A 16,117-nucleotide genomic window follows, 5' to 3' on the forward strand; every position below is an offset into this window, starting at 1 on the left:
TAACATGCATCATCTGTAAAATCTTCTCCAGGAGGACCCTGTGCAACAGGTAGAAGATTCGCATTCAAGGCCTGGAGCAGAGAAGACAGCAGGCTACAGGTGGGACATCTGGGCATGGAGAGAGCCTTTTCTCTTCCACAACCATTGCGTCAGCCTCTGGGGGGCTCCCCAGTAGAAAAAAGGCTCCGAAACGGCGCCGGTCCCGGTCGACGTCGAAACCAGGTATGACGACGATATGCTCCCTGTCGACCCAATGCTCTGGGTCGAAACATCGTCTAAGATAAATCATCGAGGGGAAGGACGTCGAGACCTCGGATGAGGCCGACGTCTAGGACATCCCAGACGACGTCGACAGATCATTGCTGTCGATCTGGGTCCGGGAGATAGATTCGACTCGCGCAGAAAGTCGCAGTCGCGGAGAAGTTCGACGTCACAGAGAAAGTCGAAGTCTAGGAGACGGTAGACGCCGAAAAGGTACCATCGCAGCTCGACGTCGAAAGACCTGTCACCATCTGTGGTCAGCCTCTCCACTTCTGTGAGTTCAAGATTGCGACGGCATTGACGTTCACCATAAAAGGGGCACAGCTTCCGGAGCTTCCTCTTCGAGGCCTGCCCTCAAGCGGAGGAGAGTGATCTCTACTTTGGACTCTGAGTATTCCCGGACCTATTCTCCAACCAGGTCACCGGAACCAGCTCAGCCTGTGGCTCCTCGTCATTCGCCGCTGCGGCCTAGAACGCCTACCCCTCCTACTCCTCCGCCACCACCGCCTCCTCCGTCTCCTCCTCCACCTAATCCACCTCAACCTCTTCCTCGGCCACCAGTTGCTCCACCTGTGCCAGTGGTCCCGGCGGAACCCAGAAGGCCAAGATTTCGATCCCGGCCAAGGCATCACTCTCGCAGCCGGCACCGGTCTTCTACCATATCTCGCCATCGTCGTCATCACGAGAGGTCACGTTCCAGATATACTAGAGACACAGAGTCCTCTAGTGGAGGAAGATACTCGCCTACTCTGTCGGATTCTCCACCTCCGAGAGTGTTGGCTGTCTGACATTACCACGTTTCAGGAGCGGCGAAACTGGGCATTGCACTGTTTGTGCCTGCGCCTACTACATCAGTGATCTTTGAGACGCTACAGCGGAAGCAAGCCTCTCGTCCTCTGCTTCCTTTGGTACCCGGGTTGGAGGAACCGGCGATGGAATTGTTCCTGACGCCTGCCTCCGTGAAACCGGCTCCCTCAAGGCTTCAGAAGAAGTACCGCCCTTCGGACTCGGATCCAGCATTTCTTCGGGCGGACCCCCTCCCGGTTTCACTCATGGTGGTGGCAAAGAAGCAGCACGCTACGGCCCCTTCAACCACAGTTCCACCAGACGAGGAAAGCCATAGGCTTGGTTCTGCGGGGAGGAAAGTCTGCAACACCGCAGCCACTTCAACGAAAGCAGTGAGTTCTACTGCCCTCTTGGGCCGGTACGACCGCTCCTTGTGGGAGTCTCTTCAACAGTTCGTGGAACTCCTGCCTAGAGACAAACATGAGAATTTCCAGGAGGTTCTCATTGAAGGTCTGATGGCCTCAAAACAGATTATCAGTGCGGCTGCGGACACCTCTCTCCTTGCAGCCCATGGATATTGTCATGGTGTAACTCTGTGACGCCATTCATGTTTGCGTCTCACCTCCCTGAAACCGGACGCACAGCAACGCATCGCTAACCTCCTGTTGTCGGGTTTCACCCTCTTTGGTTCCCATGCGGACGAGGAGATGGCTCGGATGAAAGCTGAAGTTGAGACCCTCAAGGCTGTTGGCTTCGAGAAGCCTAAGGAGCAGCGGAGGAGTTTCCGGCCCTACCAGCGGCGCTATTCTTCTCAAAGGTTCCAATGCGGACAGGGCTGTCAGGCTGGACAGCAGCAGCAGCAGCAGTTTCAGCGGCAACCGTTTCAGAGACGTCAGAGAGGCAGGGGTAACCAGCAGTCCACATCGGAGAACAAGGCTACCGCTGGTTCTAAGCCCGGAGGGGTTACTTCCCCCTCTTCTGTTACCCACTCCGGTGGGGGGAAGCATTCAAAATTATCTGGCAGAGTGGAGAAAGAGAACTCAGGGCAATTGGGTGCTGAATATTGTTCAAAATGGATACTGTCTACGTTTCACCAGCCCTCCTCCATCAATTCCACCAGTTCATTCACAATACCTGTTGCGCGAACTTCAAGTGGAGGCCGATATGCTGTTAAGAAAAAGGGCGATGGAACTGGTTCCTCTTCCTCAAAGGGGAAAAGGTTTATACTCCAGGTTCTTTCTCTTGCGCAAAAAGGACAAAAACGAATTCAGACCCATTCTCGATTTGCGACAGGCAAGCAAATGGATTTGCAGAGAGAAGTTCTGCATACTGTCCCTGCACCAGATCTATCCTCAGCTGCATTAGGGGGACTGGCTATGCGCCATAGATCTGCAAGACGCGTACTTCCATGTGCCCATTGCAAGGAAGCAACGAAAGTTCCTGCAGTTCCTAGTCGGCACCAATCATTACCAATATACAGTGCTTCCATTCGGCCTGAAGTCTGCTCCCAGGAATTTTTCAAAGTGCATAGCTGTGGTTGCAGCACACCTGAGAAAGAACAAGGTGTTCGTTTATCCATAACTGGACGATTGGCTGATCAAAGCCGCCACGTTTCAGGAAGCGCAGCTACATTTCAACAGGACGGCCATTCTGTTGAATCGTTTGGGTCTCCACATCAATGTGCCAAAGTCTGTCCCAACTCCATTTCAGTGTCTGCAGTACCTGGGAGCCTCCATCGATACACTCAAGGCAAGCGTGTGTCCTTCGGAGGAGCGACGCTTATCAATCTTTCGGAAGACTCAGACTCTCATGTTTGTTCCTTCACTGACGATGAGGACTGTGTCCTCTCTTCTGGGTTCTATGGCCTCTTGTATCTTTCTCACTCCACATGCCCGCCTCCACAAGCGGCGTCTGCAGAAATCTCTGGAGAATTAGTGGGACCAGAAACTAACGAGTTGGGAGGACAGGATCCAACTGTCCCAACAGGCTGTCCAGTCCTGTAGTGGTGGTGTTCGCCTCACAATCTTCTCAGTGGGATCCCGTTCCACAAAGAGATACCGACTCAGACCATTGTGACAGATGCTTCTTTCCATGGCTGGGGAGCACATTTGGACAACCTACAGATACAAGGCATGTGGTCCCAGACGGAGACAACGTATCACAACAATTTTCTGGAACTCAGAGCGGTTCATTTAGCACTGAAAGCATTCCAGCCCTCCTTTCGAACCAGTGCCCTGCTTGTACAGACGGACAACACAACAACAATGTATTACCTCAACAAGCAGGGGGCTCGAGATCGCGCACACTATCTTGGGAAGCGCAGACGATCTGGAACTGGATTCTGGCCAGGGACCTGACGATAACGGCGACTCATCTGCGAGGTGTGCAGAATGCTCAGGTAGACGCGCCCAGACTCATTCAAGAAAATCACAAATGAGTCTTAAACAATGAGGTGTTAAGAGAAATCTCCACAAGATGGGGCACTCCAGAAATCGATCTATTTGCCACCGCAGAAAACAACAAATGCAGAGACTTCGCCTCCAGGTTTTACCAACCAGGGATGCTGGGGAATGCACTGTGGATCAACTGGTCGAATAGCTTTCTCTACGCTTTTCCGCCCATTCCCCTGATCCCAACAGTGTTGATCAACTGTCCCAGTCCCGGGCCAAGATGATTCTCATCGCTCCGGAATGACCTCGGCAGTGGTGGTGCATCAACCTCCTACACCGGTCTCTCCTACACCGGTCTCTCCTGCTGCATCTTCGACTTCCGTGTCGGCCGGACCGTCTCACGATGTTTGAAGGCAGTTGGCGCATCCCGACCTCTTGTCGTTGAATTTGGCAGCATGGCTCCTGAGCTAGTGCAGTATAGACATTTAAATCTCCCTCAGTACTGCATGGAGATATTAAAAGAAGCAAAGGACTTCCTATGCATACAAAAGGAAGAGATTCTGCATTTTTTGCACGTCTAAGGGTGCAGACCCTACATCCTGCAAGGAGGATGTCATTCTCCCGTACTTACTACATTTGGCTCAATCTGGCCTTCATTTTCATTCCATTAAGGTTCACCTAGCAGCTTTAACTGCGTATAGGAAATGCCCTTCACAACCTTCATTTTTTCAAATCCCAGTCATCAAAGATTTTCTGGAAGGTTTAAAGGTGTTTCCTACCATTCGGCGTCCTTCGCCTCCGTGGAAGCTGAATGTGGTACTGACTAGACTAATGAGGGAGCCTTTTGAGCCCATTCATAAGGCTTCTCTCCAGCATCTGTCATGGAAGGCAGATGTCCTTGTAGGTATAACATCGGCTCGCAGGGTGAGTGAGATTCCAGGCTGTCTGTTGTCAAGAGCCCTACACTGTGTTTCATGCATCCAAGGTTATCATGAGAACTCGCCCAAAGTTCCTTCCTAAGGTGGTGTCAGAGTTCCATGTGAATCAAAAGATTACTTTGCCCACGTTTTTTCAGCATCCTGCCTCTCCGGCGGAGAGGTCCCTTCATTCCCTAGATGTGAGAAGGGTGTTGAAATTCTACTTAGATATGACTAAAGAGATTCGTAGATCGGATCAATTATTTGTTAATTATGGATCTGTCAGGACTGGTCTTGCTACCTCCAAGCAGTCCATCTCTAGGTGGATTGTGTCCTGTATTCAACTGTGTTATCGGAAAGCTAACAAAACTCTAGTTAGTAAGCCGAAGTTTCACTCTACCAGAGGTAAAGCTGCTACAGCGGCTTTACTCCGTAACGTCACTATTGCAGAAATCTGTAAGGCTGCCACGTGGAAGTCTGTCCATACCTTTGCTAAATATTACAGCCTGGACTCTGAGGCAACGGCAGATGCAACGGTTGGGCAGGCTTCGCTGTGGAATCTATTTGCGCTGTAGTGAGTTTGTCTGTTTCTTCCACCGCTGGGGTTTGGTGTTTTGGGATGGGCTTGCCATTCTATTCACATGATTATGACTATACACAGAGATCCCCTACTAAAGGAGGAATCGTTTCTTACCTGCAACTCCAGTTCTGTAGTAGGGGTATCTCTGTTCTAGTCATAAGCAACCCGCCCTCCTCCCCGGTGAATGAAACCGTACTATCCTGAATGCAGCAGGCCTGGCTTTATACACCTTCAAAAAGAACTGAAAGTAACTGGCCTGTGGCTGTGCATCATGGGATACCGAGGGTCTCTAGAGTGTTCCTTAAAGGCATGGTATCCATTTACAGACACATAATGGCAGCCTATGGAGCTTGTCTGTCCAACCCTTCATCTCGATCATGAAAAAAGGGTCAGAGTGAAGGAGAGTTTCTCTATGTGTGAAACTCAGCAAAATTGTTAAATTTAATTGTTATCTGGCTATATTTTTCACTTCAGGATGAAGTACTGGCCAGTATAGCCTTGTTGGTTTCAGGCTGCATTATTTGTCTTTTATTTTCTCTTAAGTGTCGATGCAGGATTGCAGAAGAGGACAACTTAAGAGACTATTTCTATTGCAGTGCTCCGGGGTCCACGCACATGGGCGGGACTATTCACATGATTATGACTATAACAGAGATACCCCTGCTACAGAACTAGAGTTACAGGTAAGAAACTACTCCTTCTTAAACATACTCAGTATAACACAGTTACAAAATGTGTGCGATGGACACCTAAGAATGAAATCCAAGTCTTAAAACACAGGCAGGACAATTTGTATTTCTTTTATTTATTCTATTATGATAGATACAACTTTTTTTTTTATAGATTCTTCACTGTGTGAATTATCCTTCCAGTCTTCAGAGTGGTCCTGAATTTAATTTTTTCAGTATTCTCTCACCACTGGCACCGTGCGGCTGTAGCATAGACTCCACCTCCAAATACAATGACACAAGAGTATTTCAGGTGCCAAAATGATCTTATTCGGTTCCTCATTGACCTCCGGTCTATAGTTTGCCTCTGTGCCCTACTAATGAAATTCCATGAATGCTGAAATGTATTCTGTTTTGAATGTTCCTTATACACTATTCTCTCAGTGCAAATGTGTTGAGCTTAAACATGTAACGGAAACTGTTACTTCAAAGAAACTACCTCATGATCTTCTTATGGAAAGAGAATGTGAAAGTCAATGGAATAAAGATGCATGAACATACTGCTAAATGCTCTATTTTCCTAAAATCAGACTGTCTCCCAAAATTGAAAGTGAGGCTACACTTTTCTACAAGATGCACTAAATGTTTAAATGTACAACACCAACTAAAGTGGCTTCTGGGTCTCAGAAAATCCTGAAAGTTTATATATCTATATTTTAAGGCTAATGAACAATTGAGGTTAATACAAGAATGACGTTACAACTCAGTTATGTAATATATCTGTTCATATGTAGGCACACAAATGTAAAGAAGCATTGGTATAAAAGCAACAGGAATGCATGGTTATGTTTTCTCAGCATGATACTGCAGCTGTAATTCTTGGACATCCATGCACCCGAAAGCCACCGGGAGCGCAAGACCAAATTGTTTTTGGCTAAGGCTCTTAAGAAAACTCCTACGTGACCTCCTTCGCTTATAAGTAAGGCATATCCAAGTGATCGGTCAGCTGCATCAAGTCCAAATAATTGGGTTTACACCTGATAGAATCCTAAGTCTAAAAAGGAAACTGTGATCTTTTCAGAGACAAAAACTGGCAGATGTCTCTCTGGTTTTCCCTACATTATTATACTCATGTTGGTGAGAGTGTTGGGAGACAATTCCTGTCCTAGAATCTCTTGCCTGCAGATGGTATGTAGATCTCCACCTGCTACCCCGACATCAATATGATCACATAGTGATTTCATACCGTGCTTATTATCTTCTCTGGAAATTATGTGCATTAGAATGACTGTAAATATTCAGAATTTCTCTACAAATATTATACGCATTAGGGTACAAGTTAGATAAGCCCCAGTCTTTTTTCAGAACACATTCCTGTACAATTAATGTAAACCATGCCTAAGTTATAACCAGCTAACAGCATAGTTCAGTTACTCTAAAATAATATATCATTTCATATAAAGCCTCCCCTTCTTATTGTGCATTGGACCTGAAGTCGAAATTCCTTGTTTAAACATTCCTCCAGCAACCACTCAGTATGAATCACCTCTCCCTTGCTCTAGTATCTTGTATAGTTCCTTAAACATGGTGCTCTGTTAAGCGAGGAGGGGTCAGCTCATGCTCTACTTGTGTTTTCTTATACAGAACTTGGAATAATACTTCTTATGCAAGATATTGGATGTGCATGGAAGCCTGTTCCTTATTTTTCCCTCTTTCCTACAAGACAGAACTTATGACCTCTCCTTGTAACTTGTAACTTGTACTATCTCTCCTTGTAACCATAATCTTTCAAGACCCCATAATTTTAAAAAGTGTTATTCGCATTCTCACTGTCAGAGGATTGACATGAAAAACAGGAAGCTGCCTTTGAATAGCCATCACTTTCTATGGGCTCGCATTAGCTTTGCCTGTGACTGAATTGATTGTAGATCACAGGAATTCTAAGGTGTGTTGAGCACACAGGTGGGAATTGTTTGAGTTGATTGTAAAGTCTAATCAGTGGAATAGTAGATTTTTGTTTTTGGGGTGTGGACAAGGCATTATTCATGATTGGTCTCCTTTACTAGCCAATAACCAGGTTTGGGGAAACCTGAATGAGTGCATCTGTGGTGCACTGCCACCACTGCAAGACATTTGGTAAACACTCTAGGGGCTGCTGTTACCCTGAGTCATAGGCAATGAACTTCACTTACCACAAACCTGAAATGTTGGTATTGGACCTGATGTATCAGGATATGGAAGCGGGCTTTCTGTAGATAGAGGCCATATGACTACCACATTGACAATGGTATGACACCATGCAGTATAATCATTTTAAAATGGTTAGACGTAATATAGTGGTTGAGACCTTGTGTATATAGAGAATAGCTTGCGGTGTTTCATCCTTCTTGGGGATTAGTAAGCACAGGTAGTAGACCCCTAGCCGTTTTTGATGTGCTGTTTGAGGGCACCTTATCCACAGCAACCTGCAGTGATCTTTGTTGATGCTGTGGTGGTGGGGTGGACAGATTCAGTGGAGTGGTGTGGAATCCATACTGCAGCTGAAGGCAATGGTAAGGAGCACCCACTGAAATGATTGTTATGCTTGCCTTTTGCAAGGTTTATCATTTTTTTTAAACTTTTCTGTTGGAGCATTCCATCTACTTGAGGGCCAAATAACGGATGGCAATCCAATGGAAGGCAAGTAAGGTAACCTCATACCTTAAGCCAAGCATGAAACCTTAAGTGGATGGTGACCTAGATGCAGTGTCAGCTGTATCGAGGATGCACCTGATGCTTGCATTTGCAATTCTTCACCGCCTTGGGTACATTCTTCCTTGCACCTCTAGGAGGAGCTTCTTTAGTTGTTTCATTTCCTCCCAGTTATATTGGTCATACCTAGTAAGCAATGCCATTGAGGTGCCATTGAGGTGGCAATATTATAGCTGCTCCCCACAGCACCAATCTTACTCTATTCATCAGAAAGTGGTGTATTCCCTGTTCCTGGATAAGTGCTTTCATTTTTGAATTGTGACCAAAAAGATGAACAGTCGGTCTTGTATTGTAGACTTGGACTTTTTCACGACCTTGGGGTTGAAAATTTTAGTTATGGCAAAGTCTCTGAAGTAGTCTGAAGGATACTCAGGCATAGACTTTAACATGGGCTCGAACTGCGTGCTACACTTGATCTAGGACAATGTCTCTACAACATTTTTCTCCTCTTTTTTTCACATGCCCTGGACACATTATAGTGGGCATTGGCCTTCACTCTTGCTGCATGATAAAGCAAAGGTGTCATTTGGTGTAGAAGCTTTAACAGGGTATAGTTGTTAAGATGGGTCATCTTGAGGGTCAGCTCTCTAATTGTGCCCAAGAGGAAGTTGGAGTCTGCTATGGTGCTGTGCCCAATAAGGTAGGAACTTCCTTTCACACCAACACAGATGACATTCATGGGAAGACCATGAAGTTGCTCTCTAGGTCATCAAGCCAGAGGAAATCATTTGTGTGAAGAGAGAGGAAGTAGAGGTGAAATTTAACAATGTTGACAGAGCACCCTGAGGGCTTAGATTTGCCCTGATGTAGGAGATACTCCTCTCTGACTCCCAGGCCCTCACAATGATCGTCCTAAAGATGATGATGATGATGATGATGATTATTTGAAGGCTGATAACCTCCTTCCCTACTATAATACTGATGCTGACTCATATCTGTACTGACAAAATGCCATGGCATGGAAACTACACCAGAAGTTGACATCCTTTACCCCTCTTGTTCTGCTTCAGAGGAGTTTTCCTTATTATTAACTGGTGTTTGAAAATCCACTAAAGGTTTGGAAAGACCATGCCTGACTGAGGTGTTGCAGGCCTCCTCCATAGCGGCTCTTGCTTCTATTCAATGAGGCCCGATTGGATTCTGCCATGTCTGTATGAGACAAACCCTTTTTTGAGCTCCGCAATCCACAGACTGATAGACCGATACCATAGGCTTGCTCTGGTGACCACGCCTTTAAGTCCCCTCACCTGCCGTTGGAAAGTCTGGTCCTCCAAATGTCCACCTAGAAGCAAAATCCAAGTGCTGTATACGTGGCGCCTACCGTTAGTCAAAGAAATTTGGATCTGTGGGCTGGGAAGTCTTTGCTTCTGGTTGCCTGGCCACCACATTGCAATGCCAACTGTCTCATGAGCTATTAAGTGCATGTCTTGTGGGAATGCATGAAATGTACTGTAAGCAGCGTGCCAGGCCCAATGAAAAAGTTGTTTACATTTCTGGTCAATGGCAGATAGTGTATCCAAACATCTTGAAGTGTGGCCTGGACTCTGTCAGTCACTGTTGCTCGGTCCATGGGCATGGCTGTCACACTACTTCAGCAGACTTGGATGTCTTCCACTAGCTTACCTGAAGGTGTTCAAGCCATACTCTTGCACATGCTGTTCGATTGTGTGAGGCTGTTCTGAGCAAACGTCAACTCCCCCTGGAGCACTTCAAAATAAATAAGTGGGTGGGTGCTGCGACTGGGAATCTTCCCATATTGCTTCACGTAGCTGCTCTGTGTGAGGGTGGATGATCTGTTGTCTTTCACTGGAGGGCTACAAAATAACAAGTGATCTTCTCGAGATGGGGTATTCTATTGTGGTTCAGTTCGCCTTGGCCAGAACAGGAAGTGCCCTTAGTTCTATAACTGGCACTTCCCTTTGGTTGGTTCATTTTGAGATGCCTTCCGCTTCAACTGATTTTGGGGGCTCCTGTGCACCTTTCCACCAATTAAATATTTGTCTCAAATACTGTGGAATGTGCAATAAGATAGAGCATAGATGGTTCTGGTCACTCCAAATTGGGTGCTGAATCAATTGGGACCTGCTCTTGAAGCAGGATGGTCATATCCTTCACCCCAAAGCCCAAATGCTGTGACTACATGTGTAGTGATCGAACAGTGCTAGCTGGACACCTTTTGCTTACATGATGAAGTCACAGAGATCAACTTAGGGGCCAGGAAGCACAATACCAAATTCATCTACACAGATAAATGGAACAAGTTTGTTCCGCAGTGCGAATTTGAAGGCCTCACCACTTCAAATGTCACACTCCAATGTCTTTCAGTTCATGTTATCCTTTATACAGCTATCTGGTGTAGCTATAGGTAAGAGCTATCTGGTGGCCCTGTCTGCCTATATTTGTCTGCTCTAATTGCATTTCTTATCTCTCAGTAGGATTTGAATATCATGTTGACATTCTTGAGGGCATCTCCGTTTGAGCTAATCCAAAGTTTCCCGGTTCGACTTCTGGTGCTAAAGGCAATTTTGTTGGCAGTAACGTCTGTGCTTGGTGTCGGAGAACTTCAGTCCCGCTCAGTTCAATCATCTTTAGTTTCCTTTATTGATAAGTTGGTCTTTTACACCTGCCCAACATACTTGCTCACTGTATTTCATTTGGCTTAGACTATTACCCTTCCATCTTTCTTCTCTTCTCCACAGCTACCGCATAGACTGGATCCCAGGTGTCCAATGTTTTGCTACATCAGTCTCCCTCATCGGGAGAGGGTGGATGATAAACTCTTATTGGGCTTTGCTAGAGCTAAGGAGGGCAAGGCCGTGAACAATAAACAACAGCTTAGCATGGGGTATTAAGATCTGCTATGCTTTAGCTGAGAAAGATCTTCTGGAGGACATTCATGTCATTCCACTAGAGCCAATGCTACCCCTATGGCTTTCTCCGGAGACCCCCTTTTTGTAGAGATCTGCTGGGCAGCCACATGATCATCTTGGTATACATTTGCCTACCACTACTGCCTCACATCTCCAGCATGCAGTGACAGGTACTTTACCTTAGCAGTGCTACATGACTTTCTTAGTTACCTGACACTACTGAATCAAACTTCCCTGGGAGGTATTGCTTCAGGACTCACTCATAAAAGATGTAGATCTCTCCAAAAAGTTATCTAACTTTGGTAACTGTATTTCTGGTAGATACCTAGTCTTCCCACAGATTCCTCACTGGCATACATATGAGTTAGTGCTGTGACTAATAAGGTATGCAACCTTGTTAAGTGCTGTATTTGTCACTCTCTCGGTCCTTCTCAGCATGCCGCCATGCGGTGGGGAAAATTACCAGGAACTGATGAAAGCAGGCAGATTAATACCATGTATACACCAAGGCCATCTTGTCCGGATGGACAGTTGCTGCAGAAGCTGCACGGTGTCACCTGAAGGTGGTAAGATATTGATGGGGAAAACCTTTAATGGACCAATCTGAAACCTGGAAGGATAATTCATAAAGCAAGCAGTTTGCAGGAAGGCTATGTATCCATCTGAAATATCACTACTGAAAGTAAGTAACTTATTATTTTGTAGTCCTTCACACACCTGCAAAGTTATTGCTTTACATATTTGTGCGTTCATTTGTACATATTTATTTTTAGGCTTGCCGCCTTACGGAATTAGTGGCATATGCAATCCGAAGACTGGCTTTTCTGCACTGGCTGCTTTCAAGATTGGAGCGAAATGCCTCAGCCTCACGTCAACCTTCTGAATCAAAAGGAAGATGCATGGACTCTTCTCTCCTGACCCAGCTCTATCTCAACATTGTCTTTCTGAAATGTGTGGAGCTGACACCGAAAAAGGAACTTCCTGTTTTATCTTTTCCTTTGATTCTTTCCAGACAACTAAGTTGATGACGTCATTGACGGAGGTTGGTGGGAGGGTGACAGGGGTTTCAGTGGATGTTTTTTGGGTCTTAACTATGGGTGGTGTCGTTTTAAAGGGAACATCAGTGACTGGCTCCTGGATGTGTGTGTGTGTGTGTGTGTGTGTCTGTGTCTGTGTCTATATATAAAATGATTTAGTTGGCTATGGAATATTACAGTGATGGTCATTTTGAATTGTCTTTTGGTCATTAGATCATTTATGTACTGTCTTTTGGTTGCCATTCTTTACTGTGCACTAAAATCAGGGTGTGAAGACTCTCCAGTGTTTTCCCAGTCTCCATGCACTGCAGTGAATGTGAAGCTGTGCCTTCTTTGCTTGCACCTTGAGATTGTGCAGTTAGCATAAGCGGCAAAGCACCAGTTTTGATGCATCCTCTTAGGACAGGTCTGGAGTGAGTGCTGGATTGCACTGGAGACATTCTGCAAAAGCGTCCTTAATGTGCCATGAATATGAGGTTGTCATTGCCTTCCCTGACTCTTTATGACTCCCATGCGAATCGCTCCTAAGAATTAGATTATAGCCCTGTCAGTCATTCCATTAGTTACGCATGATAAGTTGCTTTCATGAAGGCAAAACCCAGTTGTACTGCATCAGCGATGTTTGATATACCGTTAAGATTTGATGTTGGGTGCTGCATTTGTTTTACTGAATATAGGCCTTCCTGTTTCATAAACAATCAGTGAATACCTGTCATTGCCCTTTTTTAGTAAGCCAAAGCACCGAATTACAAACGGGCATTATGTAAGACATGATAATGTCCAAAATATTAACCATGATGACTTTAAAGAACTGTGGCCTGTGCCTAACCAATGTCCCTGGCGAAGACTAGTATCAAACAGTAACTCCCCTGCCTATGCTTCTAGGTAGCCTTAGAGCTGGTTTGTGACTGAAAATATTTTTTCTTCTCTGTTATTTTGGTTCTCGATATCATTGGCCTCATAATCTTCACCCCTCAACCACCGACTCGGATGTGCCTAATACTGTGTTTGGCCGCCACACCCTCTAACTGTTCAAGCTCAGACCTGATCAATTGATAAAAACCCAGGTGCCTTTTAAAAATATTGTTTTAATTAATTGTGTTAAATCGTATATTTTTTTACTTTCAAATGATTAAGAAACACTAGGCCACGCTGTTGTATGTTTGCATAATAGGTTGTATTCTGCATCTACAGTGATGTTTTGTTTTGTTATGTTGTACTATTATTGATGTTTCTGGGTGAAATATTTGGGAGATTTGTCATAATGTACAAAACCCTAGCACTAATCCTTCCTGACAGCTCAGAGATTTGACCTTAATTCCTGGCCTTCAGTACATGGATTGAGCAATAAGACAGAGGAGAGGTTTGAAGGTGATGCATAGAGCCACTTGGCCCTTCCATGCTTTGTGGATGCCAAGTATCTTAACAACTGTTTTTAACTTTCTTTTGCGTAATAAATATTGAAGCCTTTCTACCTTTTTGATCTTGTGATTCCCAAGAGTAGGCACCAGAGCTTATTTTGATTCATAAGTCGGTGTTTTCCTTGATGGCCGAAGGAAGCCCTTTAGGTTTACTGCTGCCTAGCACAAGGCATTCTTGGGCTGTGTGCGTGTGTGGAAGGTGATCAGCTTTATTATATTGTAAAATAAACTTTCTATATTGAATGCTGTGTTCAGTGTTTTTGCTTTTAAATCCTGATAACTGCTGTAATAGTGTTGTGGAGGTATGGGATGAAGAGTAATTGCCAGCGATGCCTATGCAGAACCCCACAATATGGCAACCACACAAAAGATCAGGCTCCCTCAATCTACTTTCTGCTTTTTGCCAGACATACATGTCAGACCTATGGATGCAAATACACCTCCCTTGTCAGCTAAAAACACCCAGACTGCAATGTGACCACAAACGATGGAAACAGACAGAGTGTTATACTGTCTCTGAGACTGTAAAATGAACTATGGTAACCAGCATCATGTGCCTGACATCTATACCCACAGCTTATCTCCCAGAGACATTTGTCTAACCTTGTCTTTAAATGTGTGTCCTTTCAGACTTAACACAGATTGGCCATTTTATTAAAGCAGCACAAGTACATTATTACTCTGTAATAGTCTTATGAGGTAGACCACATGCCACAATAAAACCGTGATATCACAGATATCATTTGCAGATATGGTCACATGATTAGCAACATCGAAGTTACCTTTTTCAGACAGCGTACCTAAATGTGGTTCATGCTATCTCAAGCAGATGTAATTCTCACTAGGCTAATAGTAGGGTTTGATCTTTGCTGTGTTCCATGGCTTGCCACCACTACAGAGTTATAAAAAGAAGTGTATAGATTAGACTACTTGTTTTTTTAATTTGTATCCGTGAGAAAGCCCTGCCACTACTAGTTGTGTGAAGCATTTGTTGGCTGCAAGCAAAAATCATGTACATTATTGTGAAATTAATCCAAGAATTATTCCAAAATGAATAGATAATTTGATATATGTAATACAAATAAATAACCTTTTCCTTTGAACTAAAATCGCGGAATGAATTTGGGAAAATGACACCAGAAAAAAATTGTTCAACCTGCCAACTACACTATGTACTTTGTCTACTAGGCATGCATGCTTTACCAAAGAAAAGGCAGAATAAGCACATTGTCATGGGTAGCAGTTGAGGAATTTAGAAGTACTTCGGTCACCCTTTATCTGCCACTATCCGATTCAGGTTTGTACAGAGCTATCTACTTTATCAGTAGGCATTTGGTCTGTCACTTTATTACACTCAAGCTGGGGTACTGAAATTGAGTTATTACATGCCATTGCGGCCAGAAATGTAAACGCAAGGGATAACATCTTACACATGTAAGTAACAAAGAGACAAGTCAAGTCAAATAAGCTTTATTCGAATTCATATAGTGAGTCATAAAAGCTACAGAATTATAACGTCAAAGTTTAAAAGCAGTTACAAAATATATAAAAACACATAGATAAAAAACGGAGAGAAACATCCTCTTTATATCCGTAACATTTCTGCAACAGCTTCCTACATCTAATAGCCAGTAAAAACTGTTACAATACTGCACATATATTCAAACTTGGGAGGGATTGCAGGTAGATAAAAGCTGGTTGGCATTGCACACACCAAGCGGTTTTAACAATGGCTTAGTGAAAAGATTCCTCAAATCTGAGTAATATTTGCAGAAAAAGAGAATATGTATGGTACTCTTCATAGTTGCTTTATCACATGGGCATATCACTGGTTAATGCAGCCAGTTGTCGGAGATGGGGAAACTGGTTAAATGATGAAAGATGTCCAGCCGCAACCATGTCAATACAAATCTATGACGCAGATTATATACATTAACTAGATAAGGTTGCATATCGTAGCTGGTCAGGATCAATTGATTATTCAAAACAGAGGGTTTATTAATCTCAGAGGATAACCTCAATTCCTAGAGTAACAAGTAGCATTTCACTTTAAGGGCTTTTCTTGGGATACTAATCAGAAGCTCAGGGTGGTCAAAATACTCAGGATGGCCGATATTGGCCAGAAAGTCATGCACAAATTTGAGCCAAGGAATTTTTAATGCAGACTTGGACCTGACCAATCCTTTACAATAGAATGGTTAAGCTCAGTATAGTCAGAAGTCCATATCTTATGCCAGAGCAAAACTGGCTGGATCTTCATCAGATCTGCTAAATGAGGGGCTCCCAGTTCAGAGTGGCAGACAAGGGTTGAACAACTTTTCGGGAGGGCAAGAAGATTCTTTAGGAATACAATTTCCGCTAGCTGGAGTAAATCAACATTCACGTAAATCCATAACTCTGACCCATACTGGCAGTTGGTCGGCATTTGGCTTTATT

General features: G+C 44.4%; 1 protein-coding gene across 1 annotated transcript in view; it reads left to right on the forward strand.

The window, feature by feature from the left end:
* CHMP1A (charged multivesicular body protein 1A) overlaps positions 1–13,924 on the forward strand; it is a 101,895-nt gene extending 87,971 nt beyond the window's left edge. Inside the window, exon 7 of the mRNA XM_086945794.1 lies at positions 11,997–13,924. Coding sequence (XP_086801920.1) covers positions 11,997–12,018 — 22 coding nt within the window. The 3' untranslated portion in view covers positions 12,019–13,924. The remainder of the gene's footprint in view (positions 1–11,996) is intronic.
* Positions 13,925–16,117: the final 2,193 nt, after the last annotated feature.

Source organism: Lissotriton vulgaris, chromosome 12 (assembly GCF_964263255.1).
Source record: "Lissotriton vulgaris chromosome 12, aLisVul1.2, whole genome shotgun sequence".
Classification (NCBI taxonomy): domain Eukaryota; kingdom Metazoa; phylum Chordata; class Amphibia; order Caudata; family Salamandridae; genus Lissotriton; species Lissotriton vulgaris.